A 21,850-nucleotide genomic window follows, 5' to 3' on the forward strand; every position below is an offset into this window, starting at 1 on the left:
GCAAAATAAAAGTTGTGGAAAGCAATAAATGCAATCTTGCGCGTAAAATAACTGGTGCACGGTGATAAAATAAGTAACTCTTTGTTTCTATGCAGTGGCAAAGTGCAAATAAGTCATACTGTCCGAATTTGTCCCAGTGACCGAATCACCCCATTTGATGGAACTAAATCTCAATTGCCAGATATAGATTTCAACACTGCTCCTCCTGAGTGCTAGCCCAGTGTCACTTGAATCATGCACACCATTGACAATACTGTTGCAATCCATGAAAGACTGATGACTTATCCTCGGCATGTCAATAAGAAGTCATCATCAGAATTCACAAATGTATTGTAGCCATGCAAAGATACACTGGTATCAAATAGGGTCCGTGGAATTGGAACATCTGCCGAGCAATTATCTCTGATCACACATCCAATGACTCCTCACATTTTTTATTTCAATTGCACACCAAATAAAAAGTTTAACTGGTGAACAATGGTTACACATGCATTATTGTACAATATATATGCTGGTTCTGTTTTCTGTATGCACAATCAGGAAACATACTATATAATTAATGGGGATAGGCATACAGTGTCAGATTTGAACATACAATACTCTGTCATAAAAGCATCTTGTGGCACAATGACAGCACACTTGTTGTTGTTGTTGTTGTTGTTGTTGTTGTTGTGGTCTTCAGTCCTGAGACTGGTTTGATGCAGCTCTCCATGCTACTCTATCCTGTGCAAGCTTCTTCATCTCCCAGTACCTACTGCAACCTACATCCTTCTGAATCTGTTTAGTGTAGTCATCTCTTGGTCTCCCTCTATGCTTCCCTCCAATACTAAATTGGTGATCCCTTGATTCCTCAGAACATGCCCTACCAACCGATCCCTTCTTCTGGTCAAGTTGTGCCACAAACTCCTCTTCTCCCCAATCCTATTCAATACCTCCTCATTAGTTACGTGATCTACCCACCTTATCTTCAGCATTCTTCTGTAGCACCACATTTCGAAAGCTTCTATTCTCTTCTTGTCCAAACTGGTTATCGTCCATGTTTCACTTCCATACATGGCTACACTCCATACAAATACTTTCAGAAACGACTTCCTGACACTTAAATCTATACTCGATGTTAACAAATTTCTCTTCTTCAGAAGCGCTTTCCTTGCCACTGCCAGTCTACATTTTATATCCTCTCTACTTCGACCATCATCAGTTATTTTGCTCCCCAAATAGAAAAACTCCTTTACTACTTTAAGTATCTCATTTCCTGATCTAATTCCCTCAGCATCACCCGACTTAATTCGACTACATTCCATTATCCTCGTTTTGCTTTTGTTGATGTTCATCTTATATCCTCCTTTCAAGACACTATCCATTCCGTTCAACTGCTCTTCTAAGTCATTTGATGTCTCTGACAGAATTACAATGTCATCAGCGAACCTCAAAGTTTTTATTTCATCTCCATGCATTTTAATACCTACTCCAAATTTTTCTTTTGTTTCCTTCACTGGTTGCTCAATATACAGATTGAATAACATCGGGGAGAGGCTACAACCCTGTCTCGCTCCCTTCACAACCATTGCTTCCCTTTCATGCCCCTCGACTCTTATAACTGCCATCTGGTTTCTGTACAAATTGTAAATAGCCTTTCACTCCCTGTATTTTACCCCTGCCACCTTCAGAATTTGAAAGAGAGTATTCCAGTCAACATCGTCAAAAGCTTTCTCTAAGTCTACAAATGCTAGAAACGTAGGTTTGCCTTTCCTTAATCTAGCTTCTAAGATAAGTCGTAGGGTCAGTATTGCCTCACGTGTTCCAATATTTCTACGGAATCCAAACTGATCTTCCCCGAGGTCCGCTTCTACCAGTTTTTCCATTCGTCTGTAAAGAATTCGCGTTAGTATTTTGCATTCGTGACTTATTAAACTGATTGTTTGGTAATTTTCACATCTGTCAGCACCTGCTTTCCTTGGGATTGGAATTATTATATTCTTCTTGAAGTCTGAGGGTATCTAGTGCCAACGGACAGGGTATACAGTGCTACTGGCCATGGGAAGGGGCTTTGCAATGGCGTAGGATGCCTGCTGAAGCACCATGCTACAAAACAAAACCTTTCCAGATCATATACAGCAGCAATTCAGAATGCTGAGGATTTTACGAGAGTCGTGAAAACTTACACATCCACAGCCCTCATTCTTTTGTCCAAAGAGGAAATCGAAGAATTCCGTGAGCAGAAAAAAGAAGATTGGTCCTAACTACTCTTGTGAAAGGAATTCAGAAGACACATTTTTGGACTCGAAGTGATGGGTGAACTCATATTGCATGCATTTTAAAGAGCAAGAAAAAAGTAATTTCGTTCATTTGGCCAACACCTCAGAAACAGCAGGATAATATTCAGATTCACAACCAGAGAAGGGGGTTGTTTGTGGCGTGTGTGTTTGACTGTGACTGGTGGATTACAGAGATAACAGACACCATTTATGAGTTAAATTGTAGTGAACTTTATGCTACCACTTGGACCAGCTGCTGGATATAGTTTCCAGCTGAAGGACAGCAACAACGTCATCAGTGCTCACTTCCTGTTCACAATGTTTTGAAGATTGTAAGTGCTCCGGTTCCTATTAATTCAACAGGAAGGCATCACTCTATGTCAAAGGAAGATACTGAAGCAGTGGAACCAGGTTTTAGTTCACTTACTGTCTGATTTCAGTACAAAACAGAGTGCACAGAAGTTGTATAAATTGAAACCTTTAAGTCTTTGGACCTTTCACATACATTTTGGAACCATTTAAAATATTTGAAAAATGAGTCTCTTACTCATCTTTCAAAACTTAAATTATGTTAAATAAGGCTAGGTTTTGATTTTTATGAGCCCGTTATGTGATAATGTGGTAATAAAACAGGCTTTATGTATGGTAAAAATTTCAATTGTTTGTAAAACCTGTTCAACCTAAAAGTGGAAGCTCTTGTTTTCAGGGAATGTAGAACTATATGGTACTAATCAACAGAAAAAAATCAAAATTTAATGGATTGGCATTTTTGAAAATTTTTTTTCTGTAAATTATAAATGCTGTGGTAAAACAACTTTGACAGATAATTCCAAATGGAGGATTTCTTTGTAATCACGAAGCAATTATCTTTCAAATAAAAAAAAAAGTAAAATATCTAGAACTGTTCCAGAGATAAAGGATTTTAAAATTTTTTCCAAAATTCACATCTTCAAAATGGTATGCGCAGTGTCATCTTTGGGAGGCTGTATCTCGGAGTGGAAATGTTTTTGGAGAAAACTTAGTCCTTCATGTTAACATATGCTAAATTCAATAACATCCAAGACTATGAAGGTAAGATTTTTTCTTGGCCTGCCTGAACTGATATGGACTACGCCTCGACTAGATCCACGGGTGTCGAAGCAAAAAGGGAAGAGGGCAGTTTATGAGCTAGATATAAGAATCCTCCAAATTGTGGTCTAAACCTGTATTTGAGGCTCATGTGAAAGGTGATAGATGGTGGAGTGCATCTTCATATGAATTTTTAAAAAACTCAAGAAGTCAGCACATCACTGTGCAGGAGTTGTGATCAGTAAGATAGAGATCAGAGAAGGAAAACCTAAAATATAAATGTAATCAGAAACAAGAAGAGACAGAGTTAGTAAAGAAATAGTGCAGTAGATGGTGAAATTGAGATTTCAAGGTTAAAAAGATGTCAGCAGTTGTGTGAGAGGTAAACCTTATATACCACTAATTGATGGACAATAGTGTAACAGATTCTTGAGCACAAGATTAAAACTTTATTGTTGAATATAGATTGCAAAGAGAAACAATTTATATTATCACAGTGATAAAGGAAAAATTAAGTGTGCTGTTGTCTGTGGTAATTGTTTTTAAAATGACTAGGAGCACCATCAGAAATAATGATTATCTTCTCTGCCCCTGTTGGAAAACCACATCCTTATTATGGTCATCCTGTAGAAGCAGATCAAATTCAAATAATGCAGTCATTTCATCTGGAAGATCAATAGGACTGTTCTCACCAGAGTGTCAACAAAAATGATATTATAACTGTAACAGCTGAAGATCAAAAAGTTGTGAAACTGAAGGTGCACATGACCCGCAGTATTAAAGAAACTTTTGCAATTTGTAAGAGCAACTATACAACTTCACATACTGGAAGGTCAAAATTTTATGCAACTACAGCCAATATCAAAGAGTCCATTCCTTAATACCAAGAGTATTGAGAAAGATCTTTTTGCATACTTTATGTTTACCCAGCCCATTTTCCAAATGATAAATGCGCAACCCTTTTCAGCTGGATTCGCCAGTGTTTTTCCCGGACATTTGGTTGGAATTTGTCCACAAGGTTTATAACGTAAACCTTCCTCTAATCCCATGACATCGTTTCCCAGAATGTGTTAAATACTGCCTGCCTATCATCAGCAGAAAACTGATGACACTTCTTTTGAACAGCTCTCTGGTGCATCTTCGAAGTACATGTTGGACCTAATTTTTGTGCCTCTCTCGGAGTATCATAAGTGATTTTACCAATTCGACTTCTTTTGTAACCAATACATGTCTGTCCACGCATTCTCAGAATTTTATTGGCATTTTTCTTCCAATCTTCAGGATGAGGTTTAGACTTCCTTTTCCTGACACTGCTTACATCACAATAAAATTCTTGGCCTTCACTGTCAGCATCATTATTGCTCCCATAATCTTCCAATAATTTATCCAGAGTGTTTGGCAAACAATGAGCACCATCGCATAGCAATGAGTCTGAAGTACTGTCGTCTCTAGTGGAAACTGTGACTGAGGTTTCATTTTGAACATTGTTGGATACAGCCACTGATGTTTCTACATGGAAAAATATTTATAAATTAATTTAAGCATACAAAGATGAAGCTCAAATTCCTGTATTTATGAGAACGACAGCATCAGTAATACTATTAACAATAATCCCAAGAAAATTTACCTGCGTCATTAGACGTTGCAGGAACAGTAACCAAGAACCCCATATATGAAATTAATTCTTCTTCAGTAAACGTAACTTCAGCATTACAAATTTTCTCACCTATTGCTTGTTCTGCGTTTTCGTGAGATCCTACAAGAAAGTGTAGAGTCTACAAATCTTTGGCAGAAATGAATAAGGCACAGAACGAGTGAAGTGGGGGCTTTCTGATTTATATCACAATAAGACACTTGCAGTGCTACTAACATTCAAAGGTGAATAATAAAACAATTTTCTTACCACTGTCAGTCACTCTCAGAAACGATTCTCCACTTTCATAAGCTGATTTCAGCTGCGAAATAATTTGTTCTTCAGTAAAAAGATCGTCATCTATATCACTGTCCATTATCATGAATGAAGCTACAAGCATGGAACCACTTTCGAGCACTGTTAAATACGTAATAAGCCAGTAACAATGTGCTGTGGCTGAGTGCGCTTTTGTATTTACACGGTATTGTTTACAGACACGTGGTATTTAATTCTCTACAGTTCCGCAGTATTACCATCTATTTATTTACTGTGTCACGTACACAGTATTATTTTAGGATAATTTTTTCATGGTAAATAACTAAAAATTTGGCATTATGTCATTAAGAGCAGATGCGCGTATGGTCAACATCATCTGACTGAACAATAAAAAATCAGCAATTCGTCAATTACGCTGCATTGTTTAATCATCGACGATATTATATTGGTTGAGAGTAAATGTGACTCTTTGGCTGTTGTCGTGCAATTACATTGTTGGAAAATGCTGTCCTGTAATATTAAAGTCATTAAGAAAGGATTTTCGGAGTACCCTTACTACTACATTCCCATATGTTGTACTATATTTGTTGAATGGTGTGGTGTCACCGCCAGACACCACACTTGCTAGGTGGTAGCCTTTAAATCGGCCGCGGTCCGCTAGTATACGTCGGACCCGCGTGTCGCCACTGTCAGTGATTGCAGACCGAGCGCCACCACACGGCAGGTCTAGAGAGACTTCCTAGCACTCGCCCAGTTGTACAGCCGACGTTGTTAGTCATGGTTCACTGACAAATTACGCTCTCATTTGCCGAGACGATAGTTAGCATAGCCTTCAGCTACGTCATTTGCTACGACCTAGCAAGGCGCCATTACCAATTTATATTGAGCTTCTTATTACTGTACCGTCAGACCGATGTTCTACAGTTATGGATTAAAGTTAAGTATTACATCAACTACGTACTTTATTTGCTACTAAAAATTCCCTTAACTGTTCCAGACCTCACGCCAGTCTGCGTGTAATTAAACGCGTGCATTTCGGCCTCCTCTAGCAATACGGTGTTGGTTCTTCTGCCAACACAGCAAATGGTATCTGGATTAATTAAAAATTTGCCTAATATGTAATATATGATATCTCATCTCATCCCTAATTATTTTCTCCAGTATAGCTTTGCTGCACTTTAAATGTCACTCTGGCTGCTCTTCCCTGAAAAAATATTTTCTCACTTTCCAACACAATAATAATAACCAATTTTCATACATAGTTCTAAACAAAGAGATCATCTCTGAATCAAGAGTAAGTAACTAAAATCATTATTAACACAAATATATCAACAAGAACCCAAGCATGTATCATACAAAACACCAAAAAATATTACTCTTTTTATTTAGAAAAATCTTCTTGGAAAAAAAAGAACAAAGATTAACCTGCGATAGTTACATGCTATTAATTCAGAATCTGACACCTATAATACCAACACATTCAACAATTTTGTTCTATGTTTGCTATTTGCTATTCACTGTGTCATCTGCCAACCTAGAAACAACCTGCTTTTAATTTACACTTAATGACAGGAAAAATTCGCAGCAAAAAAAGAAATCAGCTAATCTTACCCTCTCAGTTGGATACTGACCAAAGAGGTCAGGATGCACAGAAAAATAAAATGGTCGCAAAGCTGTCGAAACTTCTGAAGAACTTAATAATCGGGAAAATCTGCATCTGTGTGTGCCAGTGGACCAAAAATACAGTGTCTTCTTTTGAAGTGCAAGCCTGCAAGGAGAACAAGTAATACAAAATTAATTTCACTATATTTGCACAAACAGGCTGCTTGTGAAGTGCTGCCTAGCTGAAGTATAATAATTCAAAACAAAGTGGAACGACACCAGTGTGAAGTAGTTACACAGCATGCAATTATTTCTGATCACAGCAGCAAGATGTAAACACAAACTGCCTTGTATAAATACATTACCTGACATAGTCAAGTTTGAAAACTTGGAGATAACTACCAGAAAAAGTGAACATCTAAGGTCACGTATCGAGTTGTAGGTGGATAACTATATTTGTAAGAGCACTGTCCACGAAAGGGACTGAGTTAGGTTTGAGTTTGCTCTGCACAATTTTAATCTACCGGTAAGTTTCATCACTCACATACATTTCTTCACAAAATCAAGGAATAAGCTCCAGCCGTGTATATTAAAAAACTAAAAACCCACCTAGATTTCGCAATCGAACGGGTTTTTAGTTTTTTAATATAATAACCAACGATTGCTGATGCGCTGTGATGTTGAAGGTTCCAGCCTTGTATGTTAGGTGACTGTATAAATGCAATTTAAAGAGTAGGCAAATATGCAGCTCGTTCATTATACGTTTAAATTTGATAATCATGTACAGATTCAGTCACAAACAAAAGGGAATTTCAATATGACACTCTGACAACATAAACTTAGAAAAATATATGAATCTGATACTGCACAAGCAACTAAGCTTTATCAGAGATACTGGATGTTCAATACAGCATAGTTTTGTAACTTTGAAAGTCAAAATTGTATAACTCCAGTAAAAGCTAAATATAATGTGTCATGCATAAGACTGCCATTATCTTTTTTTTTTTTTTCTTATTGAGACAGTTCTTTTTTCACTCATACAGATGAAGTACGAACAAAAGCAAAAATTGCACATTGGTCACAGCCTCACAGAGAGGAGAGACAAGCAGGCAACCAAATTAATAATTGTGTCCAAGTCATTCAAGGGAATATCCTAAGAAACATACAGAAACCAGACAATTTCAGAAATGATTTAAACATAGTTTTTGATGCAGTCTCTCTTTCAACTTAATTACTACTATTTGTACCTGTGGTACACCTACTTGTCAAACAAAAATCCACTTCTGAAACAGGTTGCATGTTTGGCCATATCTGGACCTCTAAATACCTCCCTGTTAGAGTGTCTTTATTTATGAACATGGTGATTGCTACAGGTACATCACTCTTGGCAATCATAATAAACTTCTGTATATAAACAAACAAACACCATCCGAACAGGTCTTGGGAGGCCCAACAGTACTGACCAGCTGCTGTGTCATCCTCATCCCTTAGGTATCACCAGATGCAGATACAGAGGGGCACATGATCAGACCACCACACTCCTGATTGTTATCACTTTTTGTGACCAGTGCCACTACATCTCAATCAAGTAGTCCTCAACTGGCCCCACATGACATGAGTGCACCCTGCTCGCCAACAGCACTCAGCAAATCTGGACGGTGACCAAACCAAGTTCTAGCCAAGTCTCACAGCACTTAACTTCACAAGGTCTGACAGGAACCAGGGCTACCACTTTTATATAGAACATTGTAAGGAAGAATCATCATATCATCTTGATTTGCTTTTGCCTTACGTGGAAGAGGTTTTTTTCAAATCTGGCTCAATGGAAGGAAAAGCATATCAACTCCAAATGAGAAAGTACATGTAGAATCACCTACCTGCATGAATTTGTGAAGAGAAAAGATCATAGCAAGCAAATCTTGAGTATCTACCACAAGCTAACACACACAGCCCTACTGTGTGTACCAGATGGAACATGGACCCCATTTGCTACTCACTGGTGCCAAATTTCTACCCCATTTCACTGTTACTACTCTTCACTCCACCTTATTTCTCTCAACACTCTATCTCACACAACCCTTCAACCCAATCAGTCTGCCACATGGGACAATGAAACTGTTACAACAATGTAGCCATACATTCTTATCTGAGTGTTTTGTTAGTCTGTGAGCTTCAAAGAAGGACAGTGTCTAAAAGATTCACAATAATTTCAATCTCTTTACATGCCCCTAAAAAGTAGAGTTCCAGTTCCACATTCACACATGCCCCTACATCTCCAACAGCGCTCAAGAAGCATCTGTAAAAGATGACTCTCCCTCCAGTTGCCCAATTTCACCATGAACAGGAACAACTAAACTCCATGTGGGCTTCCCCTACCTTTCACTGAAATGATGAGTTCTATTCCCACGTCCCCCAAAATGTTGTTCTGCCACCCAATCAATGTACAAAATATGCAGGTCCATGCTTATGGCACATCTACCTCAAACCCCTTGGCAAATGGGATATGCAAGATACAGGTGCAAGATATGTATTCATTTATTTATTTAACCTGATCTGATTAGGGCCATCAGGCCCTCTCTTACATCGGACAGGGTTCCACACATACAATATCTTTTTTACATCATAGTTACCTATAAAATAACAATTTTAATCAGACAAACAGTATTAAAATGATATGATATGATGTGTGTAAATAATACTGATTATGAACTAATAATGTCAACACTGGCAGTACTTCTACAGCTGCTGTTGCTGCTATCACCGCTATAGTTGGAGTCACGAACGATGGTGGTTGAGTTTAGGCTTGTTATGCACACCTACATCACGCATTCTCTGACGGCAAATGAGAGTTCAGTAGTGATCCAAGCACTCTGCTCTGAATGCTGTAGCTAATGCAAGCATTAAGTGTTACTGTAGCAAGTTCTTTGGTGAATTTTTATGCCATTTGTTGTGAGTTGTCATGGTTGATGGTGGTGATAAGTGATACATTCTGCACAAGCAAACTAGAGACTTTATTTGCAGGATATATGCTTTCTTCAAGGAGAAATCACACACATGCGCATACTGTCACTTGGAATCGTCACCAACACAATCCTTGTCCATGCCTCAACATGTGTGAATGCCATCATTCATGGATCAAACTATAATAATAATAATAATAATAATAATAATAAAAGGCGATGAAAAGAACAAACCACTAATAGGGCTAACCCCCTTTTAGTGTGATTAGTTGGTTCAGGACAGAACTAAAGAAGCCTCGGACAAGCGCCGTCACGGTCGGGGACGACGCTTGAACCCTATGCCCGCCCACAATGGTAACGACACTGCTAGCCAACTGGAAAATGATTCAAATCCAAATAGAGGTGTTTTGCAGGATATGCTTCCTGCAACCACCCTAGAAGGAAAACAAAGACAGAGGATGAGATGGTCAGATGAAGTTAATCGACACCTCATGGTCTGTTATTACCAAGCAACAAATCTAGGAACCAACACAACTGGATACAGATCACAAGTATACACAACATTTATCACCAGATACCCAGAATTGAAATTTTTAACAGAACAACGACTAGCTGATCAGATCCGTGTAGTGATCAAAAATAACAGGATACCCCAGTCAGAATTAGAAAACATCAAACAACAAGTTCAACAAATACTGGAACAAAATAATGTGCAATCAGAAGAAGAAGAAAATACAGTAATGGACCCAAACATCCCAGAGCAAACAAACAAAGAACAACACGCATCATTTAAACAATCAGAGGAAAACGAAATCTTAAGACAGCCACCAGAACAAGCACAAATAGAACACGAAGTGACACACATGTTAGATATAGAAGAAAAATTTCAGCTGACATATATAGAATGCAAAGACACAAATAGAGACATTAGACCATTCTTGCATAGACTGCCAAATAACCCACAAGTCGAAACAACAATAAAAACTATCAACACAATCATACACAACAAAATAAATGAAAACACAACTATGGAAGAGTTACGACTACTGGTTTATATAGGAGCACTCACTACACTAAATATACACACTAGGCAGAGATCAGAACCAACCAACACACAGAGGAAACCCACAAAACCAGCATGGAAACACAGGCTACAGATCAGAATAGAAAAACTGAGAAAAGACATCGGACAGCTAACACAATTTATAAGAAATGAAATGTCAGAAAAAAAACGAAAAAGGTTAGGTAAAATCTCATAACAAGAAGTGATATAGCAATTAGATGAAAAGAAGCAGAAATTACAAGCATTGGCCAAACGACTTCGAAGATACAAAAAAAAGTGACAATAGAAGGAAACAAAACCAAACATTCAACACAAACCAAAAGAAATTTTACCAGACAACAGATAACACACACATTAAAATAAACAATCCACCAAACATAACAGACATGGAACACTTCTGGAGCAACATATGGTCAAACCCGGTACAACATAACAGGCATGCACGGTGGATACAAGCAGAAACAGACACATACAAGATGATACCACAAATGCCTGAAGTGATAATTTTGCAACATGAAGTCACCCAAGCAATTAATTCTACTCACAATTGGAAAGCCCCTGGAAAAGATAAAATAGCAAATTTCTGGCTAAAGAAATTCACCTCAACACATTCACATCTAACTAAATTATTTAACATATCTAAAAACAAAGATGATGTGACTTACCAAATGAAAGTGCTGGCAGGTCGACAGACACACAAACAAACACAAACGTGTGTATGTTTGTGTTTGTTTGTGTGTCTGTCGACCTGCCAGCACTTTCATTTGGTAAGTCACATCATCTTTGTTTTTAGATATATTTTTCCCACGTGGAATGTTTCCCTCTATTATAACTAAATTATTTAACAGTTACATTGCAGACCTATACACATTCCCTGATACACTTACACATGGAATAACTTATCTGAAACCTAAAGATCAAGCAGACACAGCAAACCCAGCTAAATATCGCCCCATAACATGCCTACCAACAATATACAAAATATTAACTTCAGTCATTACACAGAAATTAATGACACATACGACACAGAACAAAATTATAAATGAAGAACAAAAAGGCTGTTGCAAAGGAGCACGAGGATGTAAAGAGCAACTGATAATAGATGCAGAGGTGACATATCAAGCTAAAACTAAACAAAGGTTGCTACACTACGCATACATTGATTACCAAAAAGCTTTTGATAGTGTACCCCACTCATGGTTACTATAAATATTGGAAATATACAAAGTAGATCCTAAATTGATACAGTTCCTAAACATAGTAATGAAAAATTGGAAAACCACACTTAATATCCAAACAAATTAAAATAATATCACATCACAGCCAATACAGATTAAGCGTGGAATATACCAAGGAGACTCATTAAGTCCTTTCTGGTTCTGCCTTGCTCTGAACCCACTATCCAACATGCTAAATAATACAAATTATGGATACAATATTACTGGAACATACCCACACAAAATCACACATCTGCTATACATGGATAATCTAAAACTACTGGCAGCAACAAATCAAAAACTCAACCAATTACTAAAGATAACAGAAGTATTCAGCAATGATATAAATATGGCTTTTGGAACAGACAAATGTAAGAAAAATAGCATAGTCAAGGGAAAACACACTAAACAAGAAGATTACATATTGGATAACCACAGCGACAGCATAGAAGCGATGGAAAAAACAGATGCCTATAAATATCTAGGATACAGACAAAAAATAGGAATAGATAATACAAATATTAAAGAAGAACTAAAAGAAAAATATAGACAAAGACTAACAAAAATACTGAAAACAGAATTGACAGCAAGAAACAAGACAAAAGCTATAAATACTTATGCTATGCCAATATTGACCTACTCATTTGGTGTAGTGAAATGGAGTAACACAGACCTAGAAGCACTCAATACACTTACACGATCACAATGCCACAAATATAGAATACATCACATACATTCAGCAACTGAAAGACTCACATTAAGCAGAAAGGAAGGAGGAAGGGGATTTATCGACATAAAAAACCTACATTATGGACAGGTAGACAATTTAAGAAAATTCTTTATAGAACGAGCAGAAACCAGCAAAATACACAAAGCAATCACTCATATAAATACATCGGCTACACCACTGCAATTTCATAACCACTTCTACAACCCTTTAGATCACATAACATCAACAGATACGAAGAAAGTAAATTGGAAAAAGAAAACACTACATGGCAAGCACCTGTATCATCTAACACAGCCACACATCGATCAAGACGCATCCAACACATGGCTAAGAAAAGGCAATATATACAGTGAGACGGAAGGATTCATGATTGCAATACAGGATCAAACAATAAACACCAGGTATTACAGCAAGCATATTATTAAAGATCCCAATACCACAACAGATAAATGCAGACTTTGTAAACAACAAATAGAAACAGTAGATCACATCACAAGCGGATGTACAATACTAGCAAATACAGAATACCCCAGAAGACATGACAGTGTTGCAAAAATAATACATCAACAGCTTGCCTTACAACATAAACTTTTAAAACAACAAGTTCCTACATACAAGTATGCACCACAAAATGTACTGGAGAATGATGAATACAAATTATACTGGAACAGAACCATTACAACAGATAAAACAACGCCACATAACAAACCTGACATCATACTCACCAATAAAAAGAAGAAATTAACACAACTAATCGAAATATCCATACCCAATACAACAAATATACAAAAGAAAACAGGAGAAAAAATTGAAAAATACATCCAACTGGCTGAGGAAGTCAAGGACATGTGGCATCAGGATAAAGTTGACATTATACCAATTATACTATCAACTACAGGAGTCATACCACACAATATCCACCAATACATCAATGCAATACAGCTACATCCAAACATATATATACAACTACAGAAATCTGTAATTATTGATACATGTTCAATTACCCGAAAGTTCCTAAATGCAATATAACACATACCGTACAGTTAATAGGAAGTGACGCTTGATCAAGGTCCGCGTCACTTTCCATTCTTAACCAGACTTAACGTCTGAGAAAGTAAAGAAATAAAAATAATGATTACAATGGCAAACATAAAAAGAATTTACAGGTCTATTAAAATAGATGATTTCTGATATAGTGAGTCTTGGGAAACAGAAATTTAAGGAGACTGCATCAGTGGAAAATGCTGGGAAATGAGGAAGATCTAGTTGGAAATAAGGATGTCATGGGTAATGAGTGCATACAGGGACAATGGTAGTCATTATTGTTCCTTCAGTAGACATGACATTAACTGCCTTCTCAGTACTCTAATACAATGTGTGAGGTTATTCCAGAGTCAGGTTATTGCTACTGACAAGGGAACCTCCCCATCGCACCCCCCTCAGATTTAGTTATAAATTGACACAGTGGATAGGCCTTGAAAAATTGAACACAGATCAATCAAGAAAACAGGAAGAAGTTGTATGGAACTACGAAAAAATAAGCAAAATATACAAACTGAGCAGTCCAGGTGAAAATAGGCAACATCAAGCATAATCTGAGCTCAGGAGCGCCGTGGTCCCGTGGTTAGCGTGAGCAGCTGTGAAACGAGAGGTCCTTGGTTCAAGTCTCCCCTCGAGCGAAAAGTTTTTCTTTATTTTCGAAAAATTATGATCTGTCCCTTTGTTCATTGACGTCTCTGTTCACTGTAATAAGTTTAGTGTCTGTGTTTTGCAACCGCACCGCAAAACCATGCGATTAGTAGACGAAAGGACGTGTCTCTCCAATGGGAACCGAAAACATTTGATCGCAAGGTCATAGGTCAACCGATTCCTCCACAGGAAAACACGTCTGATATATTCTATACAACACTGGTGACGGCATGTGCGTCAAATGACAGGAATATGTTGTCGACCCACCTAACTTGTACACTTGGCGAATGGGTAAAAAGATTCTTCTACGTTGCCTGATTCAGGCTTTCTTGTGGATGTGGTAATTACTCCCAAAAAAGTGATGAAAACATATGAGTTCGTCACATAAACTGCAACAAATGAATCCAACAGTTTCACAGTCACACACTTTTCCCTGTGCTCTGTCAAAACGTATGTTTTTAACATCTTCAAATTTTTCCGTGTGTAGACCGTCAAATCCTGCATATGTCCAAGCAAATCTGAACATGTCCTGGAATTTTGGAGAACGAAGTTGATTATGTGTGAGTGCCTGAACTTTGATAATTGTATGAAAATAAAAAATTAAACTTTTCGCTCGAAGGAAGACTTGAACCAAGGACCTCTCGTTCTGCAACTGCTCACGCTAACCACGGGACCACGGCGCTCCTGAGTTCAGTCAATCCTTGATGTTGCCTATCTTGTGCATGGATTACTCATGTTTGTATATTTTGCTTATTTTTCATAGTTCCACACAACTTCTTCCTGTTTTCTCGATTGATCTGTGTTCAGTTTTTCAAGTCCTATCCACTGTGGCAACTTATAACTAAATCTGAGGGGGGTGCAACGTGGAGGTTCCCTTGTGAGAAGGACTCCTAGAAAGTGGTTGAATGATTAAGTGGGATGAAAGGATTTTGTTCTGAAGGGAATGGTTACTTCTGCCATGTTGTTCAGACAAGAATGTTAAGGTCAAGGAAAGATATGAGGAACAGTGTATATTGATAAGACTGTAGAGAAGAAAAGGGGGGGGGGGGGGGGTTATGAAAATCCCTGTGCTTGCCTGCATCCAGCCATGATAGCTGTGCATATGATGGTGAAATATGATCACAGAGTCAAACATCACAGATATAACAAAGACAGACATTCATAACCAGTTCCTGGTGCTATGAGCTTTCCTGCAAGAGATCTTGCAAGATAACAGCACTGTAATCAACAATTGGAAGTGTAAGTGTTAGTCCAAATTTCTTTTTCATGTTAAGCGGGAAGAGCTTTTTATATTTTTGTAGAGCATGGAGAGATGCTGATGCCTTCTTGCACACTGCAGTTACGTGCAGAGTAAAATTTAGATTTCCATCTATTATTACTCCTAGATTCTCTGCTGAGGGAGTGAAGTTGATACGTGTCGTGTTTAGGATTAAAGATGGAAGGATTCCCGATATTTTGAGCTAATGAGCATAGAATGACCAACCAGTACCACTTCTTCCTATATTCTATGCCCATTTTGTTAGTGCTCTCAGGTCAGGATTGAGATTCCCGGCAGCTGTCTCCAGGTTTAATGGTTTTCCACTTAGATACAAATGGAGGTCGTCAGCATATTTGTGGTATTTGCAGTAGGACAAAACAGATGACACATCATTGATATACAATGAAAAGAGTATAGGGCCTAACACCAAACCCTGGAGGATACCTGACACTATTTGCATCCACTGTGACTGTATGGTGCTGGACATGATGCATTGCTGACAAGACGTCAGGCACGAGTGAAATTGTAGCAACATGACTGTCTCCATGAAAGATCATACACTGCTGTTAAAGCTCTTTAACAAGAACAGTGACTGTGCTCCAGTAGCCCTGCAGATGTTCCAGATACTCATGCGCATGAAAAAAGGCATCAGTCCATTGTCTGCCAAGGATCTAAAGAAACTGATTACAACATTCGAAAAGACGTGTTCTTTTGAAGTCCAGTGTGGCAGAGGGAGAAAAGCAACTAATGTGACATCTGTTGATGATGTGACAACAGCATTGTAGAAGGGGTCAAACGATGGTGTGCAAACATCTGATACAAGAGGAATTGCCAGAACACTGGACATGCCTGTGAGCATGAAGCATAAAGTTGTATAAAACATCCTGCATTGCTATGTTCAGGAGTTGCTTCCTGCTGACTTGCCAGCAAGACATATGCTTGATCTGGAAATTCTTGCCCACTTGGAAGGGGACTATGAATGGCCATGGAACATTCTGTGGAAGACAAAGCCCATTTCCACATCCAAGGACATGTCAATATGCAGAATATGGACAATGGAAAATCCACACACGTACCAACCCATACCACTTCCTCTGCAAAGGTAACAGCAGTATTGTGGTGCTATCTGATGGCATCACTTAACGTAGAGCCATATTTTTTCAAGGATTTGAGTCCTACAGGACCTGTTGCCTGTACCATCACTGGTAAATACTATGAGAGTCTTTTGTGCACCCACATTATTCCAACATCAACAGTGTGGATGTGTGGGTAGGACCACTTCTATGCAAGATAGCGCTGCTCCACACACTGCACAGCCAGTGATGCAGCTGCTGCAGAGGCATTTTAGAAAAAGCAAGAATTATCAGCCATCATTTTCCTGCTGCCTGGCCATCTAGATCGCCTGATCTTAATCCATGGGACTTCCTGTTGTGGGGTTATTCAAAAAATGTTGTGTTCAGTGCTCCAATTATGGATGTAACTGAACCGAAGGCACACACTGCGCAATGCATTCTGAACATAACCCCCTGGACACTCTGATCTGTTGTGGAACTTGCTGTTTCTTGATTTCAACTTGTCTCAAAACAATTAGAAACTGATATTTTCCTTTTTGTGCAGTTTTTGGCCCTAAGGCAATTGCAAATCAATGAAATTTTGCTTTTTATGTGGTTTTTGGTTTCAGGACAATAAAACCTGTTTTTTCCATCCAATCTGGTATGACCTTGACTTGGCGGAAGGACTTATCTAACTAATAGTGCCACAACTGTTGACTGTCTAAGTTGTGCAGTTATGCACATGGAACAGTACAGATGGTGTAATGTGCAACTCAAACCATAGCCACCGTATGGCGATTCATATATCATTTGTAGCCAACCCCATTTACATTAACATGCTTACAGTGCCATCTACTGGTAAAATTTTCGTTAATTTGTGTTTGTTCCATGACATTTACCCTGCGTTAATCATATGCTGTTAAAATTTGACATTATTCATGGCAGTGGTTCTCTTTCTACAGAATTTTGAAACTGGAACTTTAATTATTGACACCCTGTATATATTTTAAGGTTTTGAATGGTGCAGAAGAATGAAAATATGTCAATAATCAGAGGGTGCTGTGGCAATGTACTTTTTAGGTAGTGGCTTAACTAGTCCCTGTGTGCATGCCTCAGGGAAAACACATATTTAAGGAGTGGCTGAAGATATCTGCTGTAGTGGGCTATAGTGTGTCAAAAATAAGCTTTTTCTTTTGGACTGTAATGCCGTCACGTCCAGCAGATGCTGATCTGATGCGCTTAATGGATTTTTGGATACTATTGCAATTAACATGCTTCAGATAGAATTTTTCGTGGCTACAGTTGTTTACTCTCATGAAGTAATCAATAAGTCTCTGTTTCATTTGCAGTTCCATTTTAGTTGTAGGTAATGTGAAGTTCCAATTCAGTTCTTAGTCTGGGACAATGAGATCAGCTGCAGCTTTTACTTTGCCTATATCAACAACACACTTTATTTTCATAGGCCAGCTGGTCTATTTCTTTTGTTGGTTAATGTATGAGAACGCCTTAGTTTCACATTTCTCACAGCTTGACTAACTCTGTTCCGCTTCTGCTTGTAGGAAATATGATTCTGAGGCACAGGCCAAAGTCTTGTGCACCCAAGGAGCAGCACCCCTGAGTAAGTTGGTTATTAAATCCATGAAGTCTTCTGTTTATGTCCAAGAAGGGAATGCATGATGTCCCCCAAAATATTTCTTGCCTCTCAGTTGCAAATTCAGATAATTGTATGCAGCTACTAGCACAACCATTCCAGTTGTGTCATGTGCATGTCCTAGTAAGGTTGCAGCACCAAACAATGTAGCTGTTTGTGTTAGTTTGTTAGCTCTGAAGAAGTATTTTGACCACTACTTGACAGGAAAAAATTTTACAATGAGACATTTCTCAAAACCAACTTAAATATTTCCTTCTCTCAGAACAATGATGTCTTTTAATAAATGAGATATTCTCTGGTCTTTGTTTTAACTAACTGATCGTCAAGAACAGATCACTGTTACTCCCTTTACATGTTGGTTAAAATTAAAAAACTCATATTCATACTCTAGTTCAAGGACAACAATAAGTATTTTAATAAGAAAGAGAAAAGGGAGGGGGTAGGTTGGGGGGGGGGGGAGATAAGGAGAACAATGTTTACTATATGTACTGAAAGATTAAAACAGTGTTATCTACTTATATGTGGCTACTCACTACATCAAAAATGGATGAGTCAGCAACCATGTACCAAAAGAGAATGTCTTCCTACTTGAGGATGAGATCAGATAATAAAGAAAACTTTAAATTAATGCCCTTTATTATTTTGGTCAATTAAAATGGAGGACAACCCCATTTCAATGCGAATTTACAGCTGACTTGAATAAAGGCTACAAAATTGACTCTGTTAAAATGTGGCATATAGTCAATCATGTGTTAAAAGCTTTATAAATTGACGTCTCTGTATGGAGCATTGTAAATTCAGTGAGAAGGTGAATACTTGAGATGTAACCAGGGAATACTACTAAACAGTTAGGACAATCCCTGTGCATTGAGCCACTGAGTTTCTCCAAGTACACAGCCCTGTACACCAAAGTAGGCATCAACAGGCATGGTTTCAGTTCTTTAAAAAACATATGATTCAGTTAACAATGGACTATAGCTAAATAAATTGAAAATATACAATATCAAGGACTTACTCATGCATCCACCATACATCTATTTTTAGATAACTGTAAGAAGTGCACAAAACTTCTGTACAAAATAGATAAAATTATATTATTTCCAGTTGACTAGTGGTACAGTAATACAGGGTGTTACTGACGGCTTAAGTTTTTGGACCTTCCTCTCACTGATGTTGATTAATGATACTGCTAAACCATCCCCTCCTTATCATTCACACATGACAAGCTACGCAAATGACACCTCTTTTGTTTTATGGGAAAAAGACTATAATGAGCCCACATCAGTTGTGATTGGTTGTGTGACAGATATTAGCTTATATTCTCTTCGTCAGGGCTTAAACATTAAAGCATCAGAATTCCAGTTACTAGCATTTCAGACAGTTAGCTCACATCAGATGGAAGTGGACATTATATGCAATACCTCAGCATTGGAAAATGCCAATATTAACTTTCTTGGTTAATGGGTAAATCGCATTAACTTTATTTGGGGGAAAACTAGCAATGGATTGTACCCATTCACCTAACTGTCAAAGGAGTCCCCAGCACAACATTAAAAATGCAGTTAGGTTGGTGTGTGGACTAGGACACAGAGAGTCCTAAATCTAAGGTCACTGCTGATAAAATAGAAATAGTGTTTCAGGAGACAAGCTCCCATCAGCAGGATTAACTATCCAAGAAATGCTGCCCAGATGAACAAGTGTTAGTGTTGCTGGCTGTTGATGCAAAGGTCCTGATTTCAGTTCATGGGGCCATCTCAGATTATTCTTAGGTGGTAAAGTCTGGAACAAGCTCCACTCATCCTCACATTGAATTGGGATCAGATCAAAAGGCACATACCTGGCTGGAAGTCAAACATTTACTTGTTATCTATGAAATCAATTACTGAACATGTATTGCACGTAAGTTAAATTTACTGTCATTAAATTGAAAATTTAATTTTAAAAGAATCATGTAAGTATAGATGCAAAACAGTTATCCACAGAAAACTCCATGGTGGTCGTATGACTAGGTGAGCAGCACCGTGGTGATGATACTAAACTGTTGCATGCAGGGTGGCGAGTTCAAAACTCACCTGGACTGTAGAATTTTAATTTCTATATTCGGTTTGAGTACATTCGAGAAGTATCCACAAATTTCAAGAATCATTGTACTGGAATGTTCTGTAGCTGTATATATACTGTATGTGTTCCGGCCGGAGGCAGTTCGCTCCACGCTCTTGTATGTGCAAGTGCTGAATAAACCTTCGTTAAGTGAAGTCAGTGTTCCTTATTCATCTACTTACACCTTCTACGTGACATTATTCTAGTGGAGGCGCTGGGTATTGTACCTTGTGATAGTGCCCATTATCAACGACACAGTGGCTTCCATCGGGCCACGACAGAGCCGTTGTTTACGTGGCGAGAAACGCGAGTTCGAGCCATATGCAACAGATCCCAATCTATCGGAGACAAAAGAAGAAGAGGACATTACGATGACAGCAACCACATGAGACATCCTTCCGGGTTCTCTGGTGACGATGGCCAATATCCAAACAAGTGGCTGAAGGTACATGAGTGTATAGCCAAATTTAACAAATGGGATGACACTGTGTGTTCGGCTAACATATTTTTCTACTTGGAGGGCACTGTCAAGCAATGGTATGAGAACAATGAGGAGAAATTCACAAGCTGGGAAGTATTCCAGGCGGATCTGTGCAAGTATTTCAGCGACACACAACAACAGAAGCGCAAGGCTGAAGATAAATTAAACTGCAGGGCACAGCGTCCAGGAGAAGCTACAGTATACTACACTCAAGACACTTTGAAGCTGTGTAAGATAGTGGATCCTAGAATGAAGGAGAAAGATAAGGTTGCACATCTCATGAAGGGTGTGTATCAAGCCCTACTTCTGAAGGATGTTTTGACAGCAGACGACTTCATATAATGGTGCCAGTATATCGAGATGATGCATCAAAAAAGAATTACACGCAATAAGTTTGAACGGCTTCCAATCGTTGTATTGATGTCTGTGATGGAGGAAGCAACTGATTTCACAAGTGTTCTTCGTCAGATAATGAGAGAGGAAGTTCAGAAGGCACTTGGATTGCACAGCGAGCAAAAAACCGAGATGCTTCAAGGGACCATAAGGGAGGAAGTGGAACAGACAGTGAAACCAATTTCTCGTCCTTCATTTCCCTTTAAAACGGTGAAAAAAATCGAGACCCAGGTGGAGTTACATTCCTACAATGCCGCATGAGGAACCTGTCTGGGCACCAAGGACCCAGCATAACCAACCAGTATGTTTCCACTATGGACGAAGGGGACATGTGGTGCGCTATCATCGAGAAAAGCGGTGGATATTTGATGACGTCCAAGCCAGAAGACAGCAGACCGATCTTAGCTGACGCCAACGCT

At 38.4% G+C, this 21,850-nt stretch overlaps 1 protein-coding gene across 1 annotated transcript in view; it reads right to left on the reverse strand.

Annotated features, from left to right (window-relative positions):
- The window catches only part of LOC126236323 (T-cell activation inhibitor, mitochondrial-like), a 356,623-nt gene that overhangs the window by 318,596 nt on the left and 16,177 nt on the right, over positions 1 to 21,850 (reverse strand). Inside the window, exon 2 of the mRNA XM_049945539.1 lies at positions 6,847 to 7,003. Coding sequence (XP_049801496.1) covers positions 6,847 to 7,003 — 157 coding nt within the window. The remainder of the gene's footprint in view (positions 1 to 6,846; positions 7,004 to 21,850) is intronic.

The sequence above is a fragment of the Schistocerca nitens genome, chromosome 2, assembly GCF_023898315.1.
Source record: "Schistocerca nitens isolate TAMUIC-IGC-003100 chromosome 2, iqSchNite1.1, whole genome shotgun sequence".
Taxonomy (NCBI): Eukaryota; Metazoa; Arthropoda; class Insecta; order Orthoptera; family Acrididae; genus Schistocerca; species Schistocerca nitens.